This window comes from Notolepis coatsorum (genome assembly GCF_963971535.1).
Source record: "Notolepis coatsorum genome assembly, chromosome: 16".
NCBI classification, from domain to species: Eukaryota; Metazoa; Chordata; class Actinopteri; order Aulopiformes; family Paralepididae; genus Notolepis; species Notolepis coatsorum.
The window spans coordinates 16,868,858-16,888,906 of record NC_140180.1 but is presented as its reverse complement, the minus strand read 5'-3'; the positions used below and the strand labels follow the sequence as shown (position 1 = coordinate 16,888,906).

General features: G+C 43.6%; 1 protein-coding gene across 1 annotated transcript; it reads left to right on the top strand.

Moving 5' to 3' along the window:
- Positions 1 to 4,782: 4,782 nt before the first annotated feature.
- On the top strand, positions 4,783 to 19,333 carry LOC311242906 (N-acetyllactosaminide beta-1,3-N-acetylglucosaminyltransferase 3-like; the record flags this gene model as incomplete). The annotated part of the gene is made up of 2 exons (XM_084331971.1): positions 4,783 to 4,795; positions 18,169 to 19,333. Exon 2 carries the CDS (start codon positions 18,179 to 18,181, stop codon positions 19,331 to 19,333), a length of 1,155 nt encoding a protein of 384 aa, XP_084188097.1. The 5' UTR covers positions 4,783 to 4,795; positions 18,169 to 18,178.
- Positions 19,334 to 20,049: the final 716 nt, after the last annotated feature.

Below are 20,049 nucleotides of genomic sequence, written 5' to 3'. Positions count from 1 at the left end.
TGTCTTTTAAAGGAACACGCCAACATTATGGGAAATTACCTTAGCGTCTCCTCCAAAGCCAGACAAGAAGATAGACACCAATTTCCTCTCTGTGTGTTCCGCAGAAAGCTATCCGGCTGCAAGCTAGCCTAGCTTAGCACACACAGATATACTATAGACTATGTCTAGGTACATTAGTATCCATGCCCTACGAGAGAGAGAATGGGGGGGCTTTCAACGCATTGCCACCAGCTGTTTAGCAGCTGTAAGCCCTGCCAGTAATGCTCGTTTCTTGATTACTGTTGAGCCCAGATTGGATACAGTATGTCATTCAACATGAGTGTAACAGGTGCATGAGGTAAAAAATAATTAATAATTTAGGACCTGCTCAGAGGTCATCATTCGGCACGCATGCGATGCATGAATGCGATTCGTATCTGCGATTAACCCATCCCGTCGTCGTTCCCTCCCAAGGGCAGCCGGGAGCAGACAGGCGTCAACGTGAGCCGCGCCAGGGGACCAATCCAAGTGCTCCTGTCCGTCTTCGTCAAGGACGCCACAGCGTTAGCGATCTATTGTTGTTGTGCATGTTTTTCCATTGGGTTTATCTTATCGGGGGGGGAAACCCTTGCGAGCACGGGGAGAACATGCAAACTCCACACAGAAAGGCCTGGGAGATACCCCACCTGGGTAACTGGCATCATGGAAACCTGGTCCCCAAGCGGGAATCGAACCCTGGACCTTCTTGCTGTGAGGCGACAGTGTTAACCACTACACCACCGTGCCGCCAAGATGGTACATTGGTCTCAAATATTTCGGAGAGGTTGGAAGCAACCATCTCCCAAAATGTTGCCACTGGGGTACATTCCCAGTACATATGCAAATAAGTTCCGTGGTATCTATCTTTTTGTCTGACTCTGGAGAAGAGCATTACGTTTTAACATTTTAATTGGTGGATAGTGCCTATTCCTGTTAACTGTGTGAGAACAATGAGTACTGTTCCTTAAATGTTATTTATGCAGCAGAGCAATCTTTTAATTTGATATTTGAAAGAAAGTACTGTTGAAAGGAAACTAGCTCAATGTATATAAATTGCATAACTATCTAGGGAGGGTCAGCTGAGCCGCTGTAATATGCAGTTTTTCACTAATGCAAACATGAAAAAGATTGTACACACTCGCATAGGGAATTTTCAGCGTTGCCTCCGGCTTGGGCCGGCCGTCATACTAACTCAATTGGCAGAGTTAGCGGGTGGAAGTCGATGGGTGGTAATCTGGACGTTGTGGACAGCGACTCCTACAGGTCGGTTGGGGGATGCCTGCACAGCAGAGACAGGAAATGTCAGGGTAGTGTGAGCCTCCCACACGTTACTCCTCGCCGAATGAGAGTCCGCGCTGGCAGGTGAAAAGATGTGACAGGCTGCCTCCACATGTATCGGAGGGGACATGTGATGCAAGGCTTCTATCCTCCCTACAGCCGACCAGTGGGGGGCATATGCGAGCAACGTTCAAGACAGGGGAGGGGAGAATTGGCGCGGCTAAATTGGGATGGGAGCAAAATAGAAAAATGAGAAAAAAAGTGGATAAAAAAAAAAGAAGTTGCTTCAGTAAAAATGTATTCATCCCTTCCCTCCTTCCTCCATGAAATACTGAAAAATTACTTGAAAGAAAGCATTTGAACTTGACAAATATTCCTTTCTTTATTTCCTTTGTTACTAGTTACTAGTTACTCTTTGTTACTAGTTATTCTTTGTTACTAGTTACTCTTTGTTACTAGTTACTAGTTACTCTTTGTTACTAGTTACTAGTTACTCTTTGTTACTAGTTACTCTTTGTTACTAGTTACTCTTTGTTACTAGTTATTCTTTGTTACTAGTTACTCTTTGTTACTAGTTACTCTTTGTTACTAGTTACTAGTTACTCTTTGTTACTAGTTACTCTTAGTTACTCTTTGTTACTAGTTACTCTTTGTTACTAGTTACTAGTTACTCTTTGTTACTAGTTACTCTTTGTTACTAGTTACTAGTTACTCTTTGTTACTAGTTACTCTTTGTTACTAGTTACTCGTTACTCTTTGTTACTAGTTATTTTGTTACTAGTTACTCTTTGTTACTAGTTACTCTTTGTTACTAGTTACTAGTTACTCTTTGTTACTAGTTACTCTTTGTTACTAGTTACTATTTGTTACTAGTTACTAGTTACTCTTTGTTACTAGTTACTCTTTGTTACTAGTTACTCTTTGTTACTAGTTAGTCTTGGCTGCCTCCTGGCGCTCCTCTTCATTGCGCTGCAGGCATGATTAAAATGAATCCTGTTTAATTACTTTGTGATGTTTCACAACTCAGATAACCTTCAGCTTCTATCTTAAGTCATTATTAATTAATTTAATTGTACAATATATTATTATTATTTATGGTATGGGATTATGTCCAATAAAGGTGGGGGGGGGGGGGGGGGACACTGTACAAGCAAAACTGTACATTGGAATATTGACAACCATACTTGGAGAGTCAGCGTTTCTCTGTAGTGCACCAACTTCCTGGAACGCTTCTCTGACCTTGGGGCCATGATCTCAAACCTCCCTAGTTCATTGTGTAACTGTTTTAACAGATCTTCTTTTTTTTTTTATCTGTGTTTTGCTTGTATTTCAGTTTTTTTAATGTTTTTATTGTTGCCTAATTCTATTGTTTTAAGCATATTTATTTATGTTTAATCATTGCCTATTTTGTAATCGCTGCAACATTTAGAATGAGGGCCCACTTGCAATCGTCCCCCCCAAGACTTAAATAAATGTTGATGATGATATGAAAGCATTTTGAGCAGTGTAGATATTATACACGCACTGGATGTGAACAATGTTTTAATTTCAGATTTCATTGAAAATGCTCATTTATGGGAAACTAGCTGGAAATAGGAATGTGATCTCAATGGACAGTTTCAATCTTTGGGATAGTCTGGGGAAAGCCTTTTCTTATTTTCTTTTTATTCTGTTTAGATATATTTATATTTTACAGACAGCTGGATGAGGGAAAGCCAAGGAGACAGCAAATATTTTGTCATAATGAAGTTGCATTTACATGACTAAACAAATAAAGTTTGGACAGTCCACAAATGCAGTGGACATTTGAAGACATTTGCAATATTATTTTATTCTAAGATTTTGATTGGAGGCCCTGTTATTTATCAAGAGCGATGCATATTTTGACTTTATGTTTCACTGTGAACTTTGGCAGATGTTACATTGTTACATAATCTTCATTATTCTGTTATTTTGTATTATTCATTATTATTGTTATTATTATGCTTAGCAATGAACATCGTTGGATACTTCCTTCCACCATCCTTGGTGTAAAGCAATTTTGAGTTTGAGAAAACCACTATAGCAATTATTTTATTAATTAATAATATTATTATAATATGCTTCAATCACTGAACTCACCCTGCCTATTTGGGACAGGCATCTATATGTAGTGCGGTGGCTTAGCAAAAAAATTTGGACGCGCCGGACAAAAGCACAAAATTTTTTCCACGTGTTCCCCATCACCATAGCTTTCATTTTGGGGTAGGGGCCACGTCATCATGATGGATTTCAAGATGGCCGCCATGTAAAATGTAATCCGTGTAAACAACTTATTTTGCCTGAATTTGATGAAATTATGCAGAAGGTGAGATGTCCAGTTATATGGGTCGGTGATTTTAATGCTTGTAACCCATTGTGGGGAAGCAATAGTAAGGACAGTAATGGAGTCGTGGTTGAGGAGATCCTGGATAAGCATGAGCTAGTTATGATAAATGATGATAGACCGACTAGGTTTGATGTCACAAGGAATACTTGCAGTCACATAGATTTGTGTTTTGCCTCCTCGGGTTTGGCTAGGGTTGGAGAGTGGGAAGCGCTGGATAGTAATACTATGGGAAGCGACCACTGTCCTATTCTGTGCAAATTTGGAAGGGATCTGATAATAGAAATCGAGGAGAGGGTGCCCAGGTATAATTTTTCGAAAGCTAATTGGGAAGAGTTCTTGGAGGCGGCCCGAAAGTGGGTAGGAGAGATTGACTCTGAGGGGAGTGTAGACGAGTGGAATGCTTCTCTTAGTGAGATGATACATAGGGCAGTGCAGGGCACAATCCCTATGAAGGAGGAACCCAGAGCTAGAAGGATGGTTCCCTGGTGGAATAAAGAATGTGACGTAGCTGTAAGGAATAGGAATAAAGCATACAAGAGGGTGAGACGGTATCCAGGGTTGTGCCAGTCAGTAGAATATAAGAGGTTAAGGGGAGTAGCACGAAGAGTTATTAAAGATGCTAAAAAGAGTAGTTGGAGGAAGTTCTGTGAAACACTAGGCCCTGAGACTTCTGTGAGGCAGATGTGGGCAGTCGTACACAGAATGGCTGGAATATATAAAAAAAAAGCTCGATTCCAGTGATTCAGAAGGGGGGGGTAGAAGCAGTAACCAATAAAGAGAAGGCAGACATGCTGGTGGAGGCATTTCAGGCAGTGCATAACTCTGGGAGTCTGGGGGAGGAGAGAGGGAGAAAGAGGTCTGAACTGCTATCGCAGAATGAGTGGAAGTTGAGAAGAAGCTCAGAAAATAATAATCCGATTAATTTGTACTTTACAATGAAAGAGTTAGGGGATGCTATCCAGGCTGGTGCAAATACGACGCCTGGCAGAGATGGATTATCCTATGAATTATTTAAGAATTTGGACGAATTTGTAATGATTGAAATACTGGGTTTGTTTAATAATGTGTGGCTAGAAGGCTGCTTGCCAAAGGAGTGGAAGCATGCCGTCATCATTCCTATTTTGAAGCCAGGTAAAGTAGCGGCTGACCCAGGGTCTTACCGACCCATAGCCTTGACGTCTGTATTGTGTAAAATTATGGAAAGGATGATTACTAATAGATTAGTTTACTTTTTAGAAAGTAAGGATCTTTATGTTGGGTATCAGAATGGGTTTAGAAATGGCAGGTCTACAATGGAATCAGTAGCTGTTCTAGACCAGGACATTAGACAGGCTTTTGACAATAAGGAAGTAGTGATAAGTGTATTTTTGGATATTGAGAAGGCGTATGACTCTTTGTGGAAAGAGGGGCTGCTTTTGAAATTGTATGACCTAGGAGTTAGAGGGAGATTGTTTAATTGGATAAAGGATTTTCTATTAGACAGGACGATCCAAGTACGTGTGGGGGGGCAAACCTCAAAAACTGTAAAAATAGAAAATGGCACCCCGCAAGGAAGCGTGATTAGTCTGGTCCTCTTCGATGTGATGATTAATGACATTTTTGGGCAAATTGGAAAAGGATATGGGTTGTCTTTATTTGCGGACGATGGGGCCATATGGAAAAGAGGGAAGAATGTTGAGTATTGTTTAAAGCAGGTACAAAGAGCTCTGGGGGATGTAGAGGAATGGGGAGACAAGTGGGGTTTTAAAATATCCGCCTCTAAGTCTAATTATATGATTTTTGGTTTTAGAAAGAGGGTGCCTAGGGGAAGGCTGGTTATGTATGGATCTCCCTTAGAGAGAGTAAAGGTGTTTACATTTTTGGGAGTTTGGTTTGACGAAAGATTGAATTGGGCTGTTCATATAGAGAAAATCCTGGCAAAGTGTGAAAGAATAGTGAATGTGCTGAGAAGTTTGGCTGGGAGTGGGTGGGGAGCGGATAGAGAGACCACGTGCATGATATACCAGGCGATGATCAGGTCAACAATTGATTATGGTTGTTATGTGTACGGCTCTGCGGCCAAGTCTAATTTGCGAAAGCTGGATGTGCTTCAGTGCAAGGCTTTGAGAATCTGCTGTGGAGCTTTTAAGACCACCCCTGCTTCAGCACTATTGGTGGAAATGGGGGAGTTGCCCCTAAACCTGAGGAGAGTAAAGTTAGGGCTACAGTACTGGGCAAAATTGAGTGGGACAAGTCTGTCCTTCCCAGCTAGGTGTTTACTTTCAGGAGATGGGGATAAGTATAAACCTTTTTTGGCCAGTATTGATCAGTGGGCCAGGAAGTTGAGACTGCATCAGGGGGGAGTGGCGGAGCACACTCGGTGGCTATCAGTGCCATTTTGGCTATTGCCTGATCAAGTCATTGAACTTCGGTTCTTGAAGGAGGAGGATAAGGGCGAGATTGTGGAGGAAATAGAGAGGTTCCTTCTGGAATCAGGGGCTCTGGAGGTGTACACTGATGGCTCTGTGGATCCTGAAAGTGGGAGGGCAGGATTTGGGTGGTGGGTGCCTTGGTTAGGGATCGGTAAGGGACAAAGAATATCCGATGGCAGCTCAGTATTTGTGACAGAGTTGCTTGCCATCCTCTGGGCATTGTGGTGGGTGGAGGAAGTGGGACCAAGCCAGGTGATTATATGCTCTGACTCGGCTGCTGCACTGATGGCTCTGAGTGCAGGTGGGTCTAAAGCTCGCCCTGATCTCATTCAGGAAATAATGTTGGTTTTATATAGGATTGCGAAGGCAGGATGGTCAGTGGAGTTTTGTTGGGTCCCGGGACACGCTGGGATTGCGGGGAATGAGATGGCTGACTCCCTTGCCAAACAGAGCCTGGGAAGGGAGGAAGAGATAGGTATTTCAATGGGAAGAGTAGAACTCAGAGATAAGATAAAGAAAGGAGTTGAGGCTGAGTGGCAGGATGAGTGGGAAAGGGGGACCAAGGGAAGGCACTATTTCTCTCTGCAGCCTCGGGTCAAGATCAAGGTGGAGGGATATGGGTCAAGGAGTGATAGGGTGAAGATGTGTAGACTGAGGCTGGGGCACTGTGGGTTGAACAGTAGCTTGTTCATTGTGGGCAAACATCCAGATGGGGTGTGTGAATGTGGAGAGACAAACTGTCGGGCATGTCTTCCTAAAATGTGAAAGGTATAGGAAAGAGAGGGAAATCTTTTATAAAAGTCTGGTAGAGCTGGGAGTATCTTCCTTCTCTCTTAAATCATTCTTTGGCATGGATAATGAGAACCACCAGTTGATCACAGAGGCAGTGCTGACATTTCTGCATGCTTCAGAGTTGTACCAGAGGATATAGCGTTAGTGTATGTATTAGTATTGGACAGGCAAGAGGAGCAGAGAAGAAGGAGAAAGTGTGAGTTGAAGAGGCCTAAAGATGGAACACCACTAGTGTAGTATAAGAAATGAGGAGGGAAGAAATACGCCAAGAAAGAAGAAGAAGAAGAAGAAGAAGAAGAGATCATCAAAAGAAGTGCGGAGGGCAGTAATACGCCACGATGCGTCTACTCTGCCGGAAATTCAAAAGAAGAAGAAGAAGAAGAGGAGAGTGAGAAAGAAGAGATTGAGAAAGAGGTGTGGGAAACGGCGGGGAAGAAGAGGAAGAAACAGATGGGGAGGAACGACAGCGATGGGGATAGCCAGGGCAAGGGTGAGGGGTCGGGTGAGAGTAGGGGGGAGGAGAGGGGGGGAGAAGGGGGGAAGAGGAAGAAAGTGGGGGACGATAGCTCAAGTGGGCCGGGAGACGAGGGTGCTGGAAAAGATGTGGCAAAAGCGGAAGTGATCCATATAGTGGTCAGGCTTGAGGGGGAGAGGGGTGAGAGGAAAGTAGGTAGGCTCGAGTGGCCCAAACTCATTGCAGAGCAATTAGGGGAGGTAAAGTACGTGAGAGTTTTGTGGGATGGGAATCTGGCCGTAGGGTGTGGTAGTGAGGGGCAGGTGGAGGTGGCTAGGAAGATGCGGGGCATTGGGGGGGTGGGTATAAGTAAGGTGGCGAGGGTAGGGGAGAAGAGGGGGGGGGATGTAAGGGGGTGATAGCTGGGGTACCGGTCGAGGTTACAGTAGAGCAGCTGGTGGGAGAGCTAATGGAGAACGGGCGTAATGGCATAGTTAAGAGTGCAGAAAGGATGAAGAGGGGAGCAGAGAGGGCAGTGACGGGGACGGTAGTGATTACATTTGAGGGGGTTGTTCCTAGGGAGGTGTTTGTAGGGCGTAGGATGTATAGGGTTAGGGAATTTGTTCATGATCCTCTTAGGTGCTATAGGTGCCAGGGCCCTCATGCATCAACGTGTTCTACGCACAGATCTGTGCGTAACCCGTGCGTACGATCATTTCTAAGCAAAGAGTGGGATTCATCAACTTCAACTTGAACTTGACTTCGTGCTTACATCTACGCACATTTCGGACCTGGCGTACCTCGCGCCCAGTGGTAGAATATATTATTACAACAAGGAAATGAGCTTCTGTGCATAATAACACTGGATGTTCTATGAACCGTAGTTCATTATAGTTCATTGTAAAATAGCAACAGTAGTGTAATTATGGTCAAAACCCTATAAATAGCATTTGGAATAATAGATCTTTCTCTCAGAATGAATGCAGCATGTCATATATGTTACGATTAATTGAAAATGGGGGACCCTGATGTAAACAAGACGAAAGTCTTTCTCTGGTCTGCATCCCCTTAACAATTGTATGTATTGAGCTGTACTGTACTGTACCCATTCTGCAATCTGTTAATAAAGTTCTCATTCATTCATTCATTCATGGTTTATATAGCGTTCTCGGAATATACGGGGTGTAGGCTACTGACTGACTGCGCTCCGCGTAGCTTGATTGATTGATTGATTGAAAAGTTTATTAACAGATTGCAGAATGGGTACAGTACAGCTCAGTACATACAATTGTTAATTGGGGATGCAGACCAACTTTCGTCCTGTTTACATCAGGGTCCCCCATTTTCAATTCATCATAAATCATAAAGCTCAACTCGTTATTATTTTGCGCACAGACCGCCGAAACACGGGAACGTTTTGATTATATTTAAAAGGCTTTACGTTAAACGAAACAAGTGGAATTTCGAAGCTGTAAGCAGAATAAGTCATATGAATATAGTGTTCTTCCCCCTTTTTACTGTACAAGAAAGAATAGAAAACGCATTGCAATGACACCAGATAGTGGACAGACTATATGATGGAATTCAAGTTCATGTATTGAAAGGCAGGATACATCATACATGCAGTGAGATTCATTGTTCTTGTATATGCTCTCGTATTATATTGTTTATATAGGCTACCCAATACTGACATCAAAATAGATTGTAGTAGTATGCCTCTAGAAATCATGCAGCAGGTAGAAAATTGACGGGAGATCCATCGCGATTTGGAATAGAATTGAGGAGAACTTTAATCCGTGGGTATTAATCAAACAACACGGGAAAAGGCAGTCATATTCCAGCGCGGTCTTTATTAGCCGACAACAAAATAGATGCCTCTAAAAATCATATAGCCAATCGAACACAACTAATAAAGGCATTCATATTGTACAGCACGGTTATAATGACACACAACACAACCAACGCCAAACAGTGGTCAACGAACGGTCTTTATTAGTATTTTGAGCTGTCCAGGCAGAATTGCAGCAATGGTCTTAGGGAGCCGTTGATATCTGACATCACCGTTTACAAATCCGCCTTTTATTTATCCACCTCCGTTACGAGGACCTCCACCTCGGTGTCTGTGTAGTTTCTCTTTTTCGTTCGCTTTGCCATCCTCCAACATTCCACGCACAGGGATTCCCTCATGGTATTTGAAGGGGAGGGCCTGACCATATTTGGTTGGTCGGGGCGGTTTTGGTATGCAAATACGTGAAAGCGTGCACAAGCTGCGGCGCAGGGCCAAGGTGGGATTCATCATGACAGGTGTGCGTAGAGCCTGCTTACGCACGTGTGATGAATGCCGACTTCCCTGTGCGTGCGCTAGTTCTAAATTCCGTGCTTACTTGTGGAAGTAGGTCAAGGTCAAAGTCCACGTTGATGAATGAGGGCCCTGGAGTTTGGCCATATAGCTACCACGTGTAGGAAGGGGCTGAGGTGCGCTAGGTGTGGCGGGGAACATGAATATGGGAAGTGTGGAGAGGGAGTGAAGCCGAAGTGCTGTAGTTGTGGTGGGGAGCATAGTGTAGCGTTTAGGGGGTGCGAGGTGATGATGAAGGAGGTCGCGGATCGGAGAGAGAGAAGGGAGGGTAAGTTGACGTATGCTGGGGCGGTTAGCAGGGCAGGACAGGGTAGCCAAGAAAGGGTGCAGGGGGTTGAAGGAGGGCATTTGGCAGTGAGGGTAGAGCAGGTAGAGAGGGGAAGGGAGGAGAAATTAGGTATTGTGGCCTTCGTGGCAGGGGTAGTTACTGGTATGGCAGAGGCTAAGGGTAAAACAGCGATGGTGAAGATGATTGTTAGGATAGCGGTTCAACATCTGGGATTGGAAGGTCTGGACTGGGAGGTGGTGTATAGCGAATTGGCTGAGGGGGCTGCGAGGGACAAGGCTGCGAGGGACAAAGCAGCCCAGGATAAGATAGCAGGGGGCAAGGTGGGTCCCGCGGAGGGGGGCTCAGACAGGAAGTAGCAGCAGTAGCTGCACTCCAATGGACAATGTAGGTGATGACGGGGTCCAGTAGAAGAAGAAAAAGAAGGTGAAGAAGGAGAAGAAGGAGAAGAAGAAGAGCCCATAAAAAGAATTGCGGAGGGCAGTAATACGCCTCGATGCGTCTACTCTGCCGGAAATTCAAATAAGAAGAAGAAGAAGAAGAGCTCATTGTGCATCGTGAAACAGTGCTGAGCAGTACTGAACAGATAGACTAACAACATAGATTGAAGCCTGCATTTCTAGACCATGGTGCCTTGCCGACCGCTTTGCTGTTTATTTACGGCTTTCAGGTGAGGAGGAATTTTCATGTGTCGAGTTGTATAAATATATAAATATTTATATAAACTATTTAAATATAAATATTCACGTCACTACTACAAGGTAAGAAAATACAGTTTTCTTACCTTGTAGTAGTGACGTGAATATTTAGGAAAATAGCTTTAGGACCACTTAAAAAGAAAGACTTCGCTGTGGAAGAGAAATAAACCATTTGGATATCTTTGTTTTACAAAGATAAAGCTTAAGCTTATCTGGTCCTGCCCCTTACAATATCATATTAATATGTAAGAAGTTATCTATCAATACATAGTTAACTAACGGAATAGATAGTTAACTAATCAAAGTATCAGAATGTTTATAGAAATTCCTGCGGCCTGCGGGCCATCCTCTCCTCAGTCACGACTCACAAGGGCACTAGCAAATTATGCTGCATGCATGCATATCATTGTCAAACGGTGCGCGTCTCGAGTCGTGCCACTGTCGGTCGCTTGGTTGACAGTGGCGCGCACGAGACCACTGCACAAGACCTGCGAAAATATCAGAATGTTTCATAGAAATTCCCGCGTGGCCATACTCTCAGTGCATGTCTCATGACAGCTGTCGGTGGCTATACCGGTCATCAACACCGTAATGACCAAACGACCAGGATATTCTTCATAGCATTAACACATTTATTGACCCAGAAAATGTGTAGTTTGACACCAACATTTATCTTCTATGTTCAACATTCTAACAACAAACCCTAACCCAATGCTCGACACATTTGTACCACATGCACAAACCTGCTTGATTATTGCCCTAAATAGCATGCAAGTTGGACAAAGTGGGTATGTCTGGAAAGAGGAGGCTTGTGGGTACCTATAAAACCAATGTTCACTCTGATATATCATGTGAACAGCCAAGGGACCTTTTGGAAGATGAGCATGGCAGTTTTCTCTATGTCGAAAATTTTACATAATTTTGAATCATTGCCCATTAAAACCCCTTTCCCAACAGTTGGGCTTAATGAAAATGATACCAATGGAAAGCTTAGCTTCTCTAGTTTACAGGGATACCAATACCTTTGTGTTCGCTCAAATATTGAGCGCGCTATGGACCAAGATATTTATTAATGGGCAGAACCTTGATTTTACATGGCGGCCATCTTGAAATCCATCATGATGACGTGGCCCCTACCCCAAAATGAAAGCTATGATGATGAGGAACACGTGGGAAAAATGTGGTGCTTTTGTCCGGCGCGTCAATTCTTTTTTGCTAAGCCACTGCAAATACATACACACCAACTGGAAGATCCAAAATGGCTGCAATGTAAAAACCTATATCTACCAATATCTCAGCTTCTAAGTAACTTAGGATCATAATTTTGGTGTCTAATCATAAATTTTCAGGGTCAATTTGGGGAAAATATGGTGCAAGTATTAACCTGCCTGACTATTAGAGGTGATAGGGCCAAGCGTTGAAGCTGGGGAGAATTTGAAATGTTGCCTACAATTATTTATCAGATTGAAGGGTGGCTAATCGAATAGACATTTTATTAGGAACACTCATTACATTTATTATTATTATCATAACTCTTTAGCCCGTATAGGCTTATTTAACTGTTATGGAGATATTTTCGCGGGTCTTGTGCAGTGGTCTCGTGCCCGCGAAAATATCAGAATGTTTCATAAAGATTCCCGCGGTATACTGGCCAGCTCTCAGTGCGCGTCTCGTGACAGCTGTCCTGGCTTAGCGCAGCCAGAGGACAGCACGATAAAGGACATGTTTAAAAAGGCAAAACATATAACCGGTAAGTCAAGTGTCATTACTTTAGTTATCAAAGGTGGAATCTCTGGACATAAGCAATAGGGATGGGTACCGTTCACATTTGAACTGATACGGTACCGGTACCTGTGAATCGATACCGGTACCCAACGGTACCTTTTTTCAGTACTTTAGTCTCTAAACATTTTATCTACCTACCTCAGTCGTGAAAAGAAAAAATCCAAACTTCAAATAACTACACTTTCGACCGTTTTCGGCTTGCCATTGCCCTGACTGCTTTGTTGTTGAATCAAGTCAAATCGTATAGGTAAACGTATTGTAGAGGAGCCAAAGCTATATATTTAGGTTATTGTATTATATGAATGTTTATATGTTTATTTTTATAACCTTACATTGAAACGGCATTAGGAATATTGATTGGATTTAGATAGTCATTGAACCGTATTATTTGTCATAATAGAACCTTCTAGAACATGCGTGATATCACAGTATGATGTCATAGTCAAACATTCTAGAACATTTGTGATGTCACAGTATGATGTCATAGTCAAACATTCTAGAGCATTCGTGATGTCACAGTATGATGTCATAATCAAACATTCTAGAACATTTGTGCATCTATATATATTTAACAATTCTCTTTCAATAAGAAGAAGAAGAAGAAGAGCTCATTGTGCATCGTGAAACAGTGCTGAGCAGTACTGAACAGATAGACTAACAACATAGATTGAAGCCTGCATTTCTAGACCATGGTGCCTTGCCGACCGCTTTGCTGTTTATTTACGGCTTTCAGGTGAGGAGGAATTTTAATGTGTCGAGTTATATAAATATATAAATATTTATATAAACTATTTAAATATAAATATTCACGTCACTACTACAAGGTAAGAAAATACAGTTTTCTTACCTTGTAGTAGTGCCGTGAATATTTAGGAAAATAGCTTTAGGACCACTTAAAAAGAAAGACTTCGCTGTGGAAGAGAAATAAACCATTTGGATATCTTTGTTTTACAAAGATAAAGCTTAAGCTTATCTGGTCCTGCCCCTTACAATATCATATTAATATGTAAGAAGTTATCTATCAATACATAGTTAACTAACGGAATAGATAGTTAACTAATCAAAGTATCAGAATGTTTATAGAAATTCCTGCGGCCTGCGGGCCATCCTCTCCTCAGTCACGACTCACAAGGGCACTAGCAAATTATGCTGCATGCATGCATATCATTGTCAAACGGTGCGCGTCTCGAGTCGTGCCACTGTCGGTCGCTTGGTTGACAGTGGCGCGCACGAGACCACTGCACAAGACCTGCGAAAATATCAGAATGTTTCATAAAAATTCCCGCGTGGCCATACTCTCAGTGCATGTCTCATGACAGCTGTCGGTGGCTATACCGGTCATCAACACCGTAATGACCAAACGACCAGGATATTCTTCATAGCATTAACACATTTATTGACCCAGAAAATGTGTAGTTTGACACCAACATTTATCTTCTATGTTCAACATTCTAACAACAAACCCTAACCCAATGCTCGACACATTTGTACCACATGCACAAACCTGCTTGATTATTGCCCTAAATAGCATGCAAGTTGGACAAAGTGGGTATGTCTGGAAAGAGGAGGCTTGTGGGTACCTATAAAACCAATGTTCACTCTGATATATCATGTGAACAGCCAAGGGACCTTTTGGAAGATGAGCATGGCAGTTTTCTCTAGGTCGAAAATTTTACATAATTTTGAATCATTGCCCATTAAAAGCCCTTTCCCAACAGTTGGGCTTAATGAAAATGATACCAATGGAAAGCTTAGCTTCTCTAGTTTACAGGGATACCAATACCTTTGTGTTCGCTCAAATATTGAGCGCGCTATGGACCAAGATATTTATTAATGGGCAGAACCTTGATTTTACATGGCGGCCATCTTGAAATCCATCATGATGACGTGGCCCCTACCCCAAAATGAAAGCTATGATGATGAGGAACACGTGGGGAAAATGTGGTGCTTTTGTCCGGCGCGTCAATTCTTTTTTGCTAAGCCACTGCAAATACATACACACCAACTGGAAGATCCAAAATGGCTGCAATGTAAAAACCTATATCTACCAATATCTCAGCTTCTAAGTAACTTAGGATCATAATTTTGGTGTCTAATCATAAATTTTCAGGGTCAATTTGGGGAAAATATGGTGCAAGTATTAACCTGCCTGACTATTAGAGGTGATAGGGCCAAGCGTTGAAGCTGGGGAGAATTTGAAATGTTGCCTACAATTATTTATCAGATTGAAGGGTGGCTAATGCCGGGAACAGACCAGGGCCAAAGCGCTGAAGCACCATGTAATTTATTGTGCGAGCAGTACGTCTGGTTGTTCACACCAGCAGTAGAGCAGTAGTCTGGTTGTTCACACCAGCAGTAGAGCAGTAGTCTGGTTGTTCACACCAGCAGTAGAGCAGTAGCCTGGTTGTTCACACCAGCAGTAGAGCAGTAGTCTGGTTGTTCACACCAGCAGTAGAGCAGTAGCCTGGTTGTTCACACCAGCAGTAGAGCAGTAGTCTGGTTGTTCACACCAGCAGTAGAGCAGTAGCCTGGTTGTTCACACCAGCAGTAGAGCAGTAGTCTGGTTGTTCACACCATCATATTTGAAGACGCTGATTGACTAAATGTAGTTGCTAGGTGCATTTATGTTGCCATGTGAATTTTTCAATTCACTGCGTTGCGTTGTCAGTGGGTCGATGTTTCTAGCGAGAAGAGAGAGGGGATGAACATGAAACACAAACAATGATAGACCCTCAGAGGCCCAGAGGCCCTCGTCAACTACCGGCCCATCTCCAACCTCCCGTTCCTTTAAAAGGTGCTGGAGAAGGTAGTTGCGAAGCAGCTCCAAGCACACCTCAGAGACAACAACATCTTCGAGAAGTTCCAGTCTGGTTTCCGCTCCGCGCACAGTACAGAGACAGCCCTGGTCAGGGTAACCAACGATCTACTGATGGCGGCGGATGCTGGAACCCCATCCATTCTGGTCCTTCTCGACCTATCGGCAGCCTTCGACACGGTGGATCATCCCATTCTACTGGACTGTCTCCACTCCAATGTCGGACTCCGCGACCTAGCCCTTGGCTTATTCCAGTCCCTCTTGGCTGGTCGGACTGAGTGTGTCTCCCTTGGAGGCGCAACATCCTCCAACCACCCCGTCACCTGCGGTGTCCCCCAGGGATCCGTCCTCGGCCCCCTGCTGTTCACCCTGTACATGCTCCCCCTCGGCCGCATCATCGGCCGGCACGGTGTGTTGTTCCACTGCTACGCTGACGACACCCAGTTATATATCTGGATCACACCATCATCACCTTCATCACCCCCCACACTGACCGCTTGCCTGGAGGAGACTAAGGCATGGATGAACAACAGGTTTCTCCAGGTCAACAGTTCCAAAACACAAGCCATGCTGATCGGTACCCCACACCAGGTCCGGTCAACCACCATCACCACCATCTCCTTCTCCGGTCAGGACATTCCCCTTTCCACCCTTGTCACCAACTTGGGCGTGAAAATGGACCCCCACACATATGATACACACATCAAACACCTCTGCAAGACCTCTTTCTTTCACCTCCGAAACATCACTAAACTCCGCCCCTCACTCACCCTGGCAGATTCCGAGAAAAAGTCCTCGCTGCCAGGTGAAAAAAGAGTCACTGGCTGTCGCCGCGCGTGTCGGAGGAAGCGTGCGGATGACTTCAGGGTTCCCTTGTACCGACCAGTAGCAGAACATGCGCACAACAACCAGGTAGGGGGGGGGGGGGGGGGGGGGGGGGAATTGGCACAACGACTAAATTGGAACGGGGAGAAAACAGAGAAAAATCGGAGAAAGAGAGGATTAAAAATATATATATATATTTATTTTTTTCTGTTGTACCGAACTCGTACCGAACCGTGACCCCAATACCGATGTACGTACCGAACCGTGGCTTCTGTGTACCGTTACACCCCTATAATGACAATAAAGTACAATCTAATCTAATCAGGGTCCCCCATTTTCAATTTGATTTTATTTGATTTTATTTTATTAGGGATCCCCATTAGCTGGTGCGATAGCAACCAGCTAGTCTTCCTGGGGTCCACACACAAAAAAAACATACAAAAACAATCACTATTGCAAAAACAAAATTATTAAAAGTCAGTACACACAATGCATAATGAAACTACTGTAACAATTAAGATAGCTAAAATTACATTAGTGTAAAACAAAAACAAAAAAATACTTTACAGTGTTAAAAACTATTTAAAAACAATTTAAGATTATTTTTAAAAGTGAATCTACTGTAAATGCAGCAGAGGTTCCGAGGCAGGCCATTCCAAAGAGTTAATGCTCTAAAAATAAAAGATCTCCCCAAAGCACTGGTTCTAGGACCTGGCAATTCAAGCTGCCCACTACTGGAACCTCTAGATACAAGATACAAGATACAAGAGATACAAGAGTTTAATTTGTCACGGCATACAGGTATACAGTGAAATGCGGGGGGTCTCGCCCGCAACGATGTGCATAATACAAGTAATAATAATAAGAGTCCAACCAATAGAGCGACATAGTGCAATAAACAAGTAAACAAAGTAGGCATATCGGTATCTGTACATGAGTTATTTACAGAGCATGGTAGGACATGCTAGGTCCTGTGGCAGTGCAGTACACTGTTAGCTACGGATGAGGCCTTGGGTCTTTATGTACACTGCTATACAATGCAATATTATACAATCTCAAGCTATACCATTCTTAAAGTGACCTTTCCTTCTGTAAAGTGTCCATAGTGTGAGCGTGTGCAGCATGAGTGTGTGTGTGCTCATGTTAAAGTGGCTGCTAGTGTGTGAGCGTGTACAGTGTGTGTGTTGTGTGTGTGCTCATGTGTGCTTGTGCGTGGAGAGTTCAGTGTTCAACTCTAGTGTAATGCTTGTGCACAGTATTACTAAAAACAATCTGATTATGTATAAAAACAGGAGTTTTACTGCTCATGACCAACTTGAACAGCACAAGTTCATCATGACATTTATGACATACACGACATACAGATATAAAGATATATATCATGACATTTATGACACAAATTGATCTCTAAACAATGTTTGTATATCTCCACAATGGTATGATTCTGGCCTGGTAGGTTTCTGAACGGACGTCGCCCGTATCCTCGCAACAAAGAGAGCTGCTATTGGTCGAGCGCAAGATACGTGACCGAACTTGCACCAATTACGTCAAATAAAACTCTGTGGTAACCAAGTATCCGTTCGTGAGGAAAGATCTAGTCCCGACTTTAAAATTCTGCGCAAAACGGGCAGGATTGTAAATGGAGGACTTTTTATTCCTAAATCTACACCAATATATCTTTCACCCAGAGTGAAAATTTAGTAGTCCGCCGAGGTGGGAACGGGATGAAACGATGCCTGCACCTTACGGCCTAATATGACAATGCATGTAATCAAATATATAACAAATGTTAAAAGTTACAACATAATTTCTAAATGTAGACGGCTGATATGAAAAGGTTGTTTTGGTTTGTCATTGCAGAGCAACAAGGATGAGAAGAACATTTAAATGTAGACGGCTGATATGAAAACGTTGTTCTGGTTTGTCATTGCAGAGCAACAAGGATGAGAAGAAGATTTAAATGTAGACGGCTGATATGAAAACGTTGTTCTGGTTTGTCATTGCAGAGCAACAAGGATGAGAAGAACATTTAAATGTAGACGGCTGATATGAAAACGTTGTTCTGGTTTGTCATTGCAGAGCAACAAGGATGAGAAGAACATTTAAATGCAAACTTGAGGCAACGGCTCTGATGCTGATTGGACTTCTATGCTTGGTTGTCCTTCTGAGGAAAGATGATTTCCATGATGACGTGACCCTCCATATACAGGCCAATAAAAGAGAGGCAACCGATCAGAGGAGTTCTCCAAACAATGACAGCTCCTTTGCGTTCTCATGGCCAACTTGTCAGCAAAACCTGTCTGCAGCCAATGTCTCTGGTTTCTCCTCTCTCCCTGGTAACATCCAAGACTTCCTCTACTATTGTCATTGTCGCCATTTCCCCATGCTGCTAGACGTCCCTGGCAAATGCGGAGGAGTGGACAACTCCGGAGACGTCTTCCTCCTGTTGCTCATCAAGAGCTCCCCCAGGAACTACGACCGGCGAGAAGTCCTACGAAAAACCTGGGCAGAGGAGCGATTACACAACAACGTGTGGATCCGGAGGATCTTCATCTTGGGAACGACAAGCCCGGGATTCAAGAAGCAGAAACTGAACAGGCTCCTGGAACTGGAGCACCGTGAGCACAACGACATCCTGCAGTGGGACTTCCAAGACTCCTTCTTCAACCTCACCCTGAAGCAGATGCTCTTCCTGGAGTGGATGGAGAGGAACTGTCCCCAGGCCCGTTTCCTCCTCAACGGAGACGATGACATCTTCGCCAACACGGACAACATGGTGGAGTACCTTCAGAGCCTCAAGGACAATGACGGCAGCAAGCACCTCTTCACTGGGCACCTGATTCAGTACGTGGGACCTATCCGAGAGCCGGGGAGCAAGTACTATATCCCAGTTCAGGTACAAGAGTCCAACTCATACCCCCCTTATTGCAGTGGTGGGGGCTTCCTCCTCTCAGGCTATACAGCCATGCTCATATACAAAATGTCTGCGTCCATCAGGATTCTACCCATCGATGACGTCTACATGGGGATGTGTCTGGCTAAGGCGGGACTCGGGCCTGTTTCCCACATGGGTGTCAAGACCGCAGGACTGCACATCCCCTCACGTACACAAGACCCCTACGTTCCTTGTTATTACAGAGAAATGATATTGGTACATAGGTTCTTGCCGCCTGATATATACGTCATGTGGCACAGAATACATGACCCTGACCTGAAATGTTGGAGTTCTGAGACTGTGTTTTAGGATTTCTTTTTTTACGGAAGGTATTACTCTCCCTTGTTTTTTTTCTTCTTCTTTTTATCAAACATAATTGTGCCTTTGCAGAAACAACAGCTTTGCGGATGGTAACATTTTCAAAAGTTTACCCTCTCCAAACTTTTCTGTCCTTCAAAACGGACACAAATCTGGCGAAGACGGACACAGAGTCAACCCTATCCAACGAATGGATTCTCCTCATTGAGAATTAAATGCAAACAGACGTAGACGAGACAGACACAACGGACCAATGCAGCCTTAGCCTTGGGCGGACCAATAACACTGGGATTTTGCATCCTGAACTTGCTCTTGACCTCAGTCGAACTATGAACCCTAATCTCACCAGCACAACGACACAGGCCAGAGCTGAAGAAGTGCATGGTCATAACCGTTCCCTCGCTGGAAAAGGTTCAAAGTTAGTTGACTTCAACAAGGGAACAAAGGTGAATGAGAAGCAGCCTAAGAGCCTATTTTTTTTACTAAAGTTTACATGTCTTTTAAAGGAACACGCCAACATTATGGGAAATTACCTTAGCGTCTCCTCCAAAGCCAGACAAGAAGATAGACACCAATTTCCTCTCTGTGTGTTCCGCAGAAAGCTATCCGGCTGCAAGCTAGCCTAGCTTAGCACACACAGATATACTATAGACTATGTCTAGGTACATTAGTATCCATGCCCTACGAGAGAGAGAATGGGGGGGCTT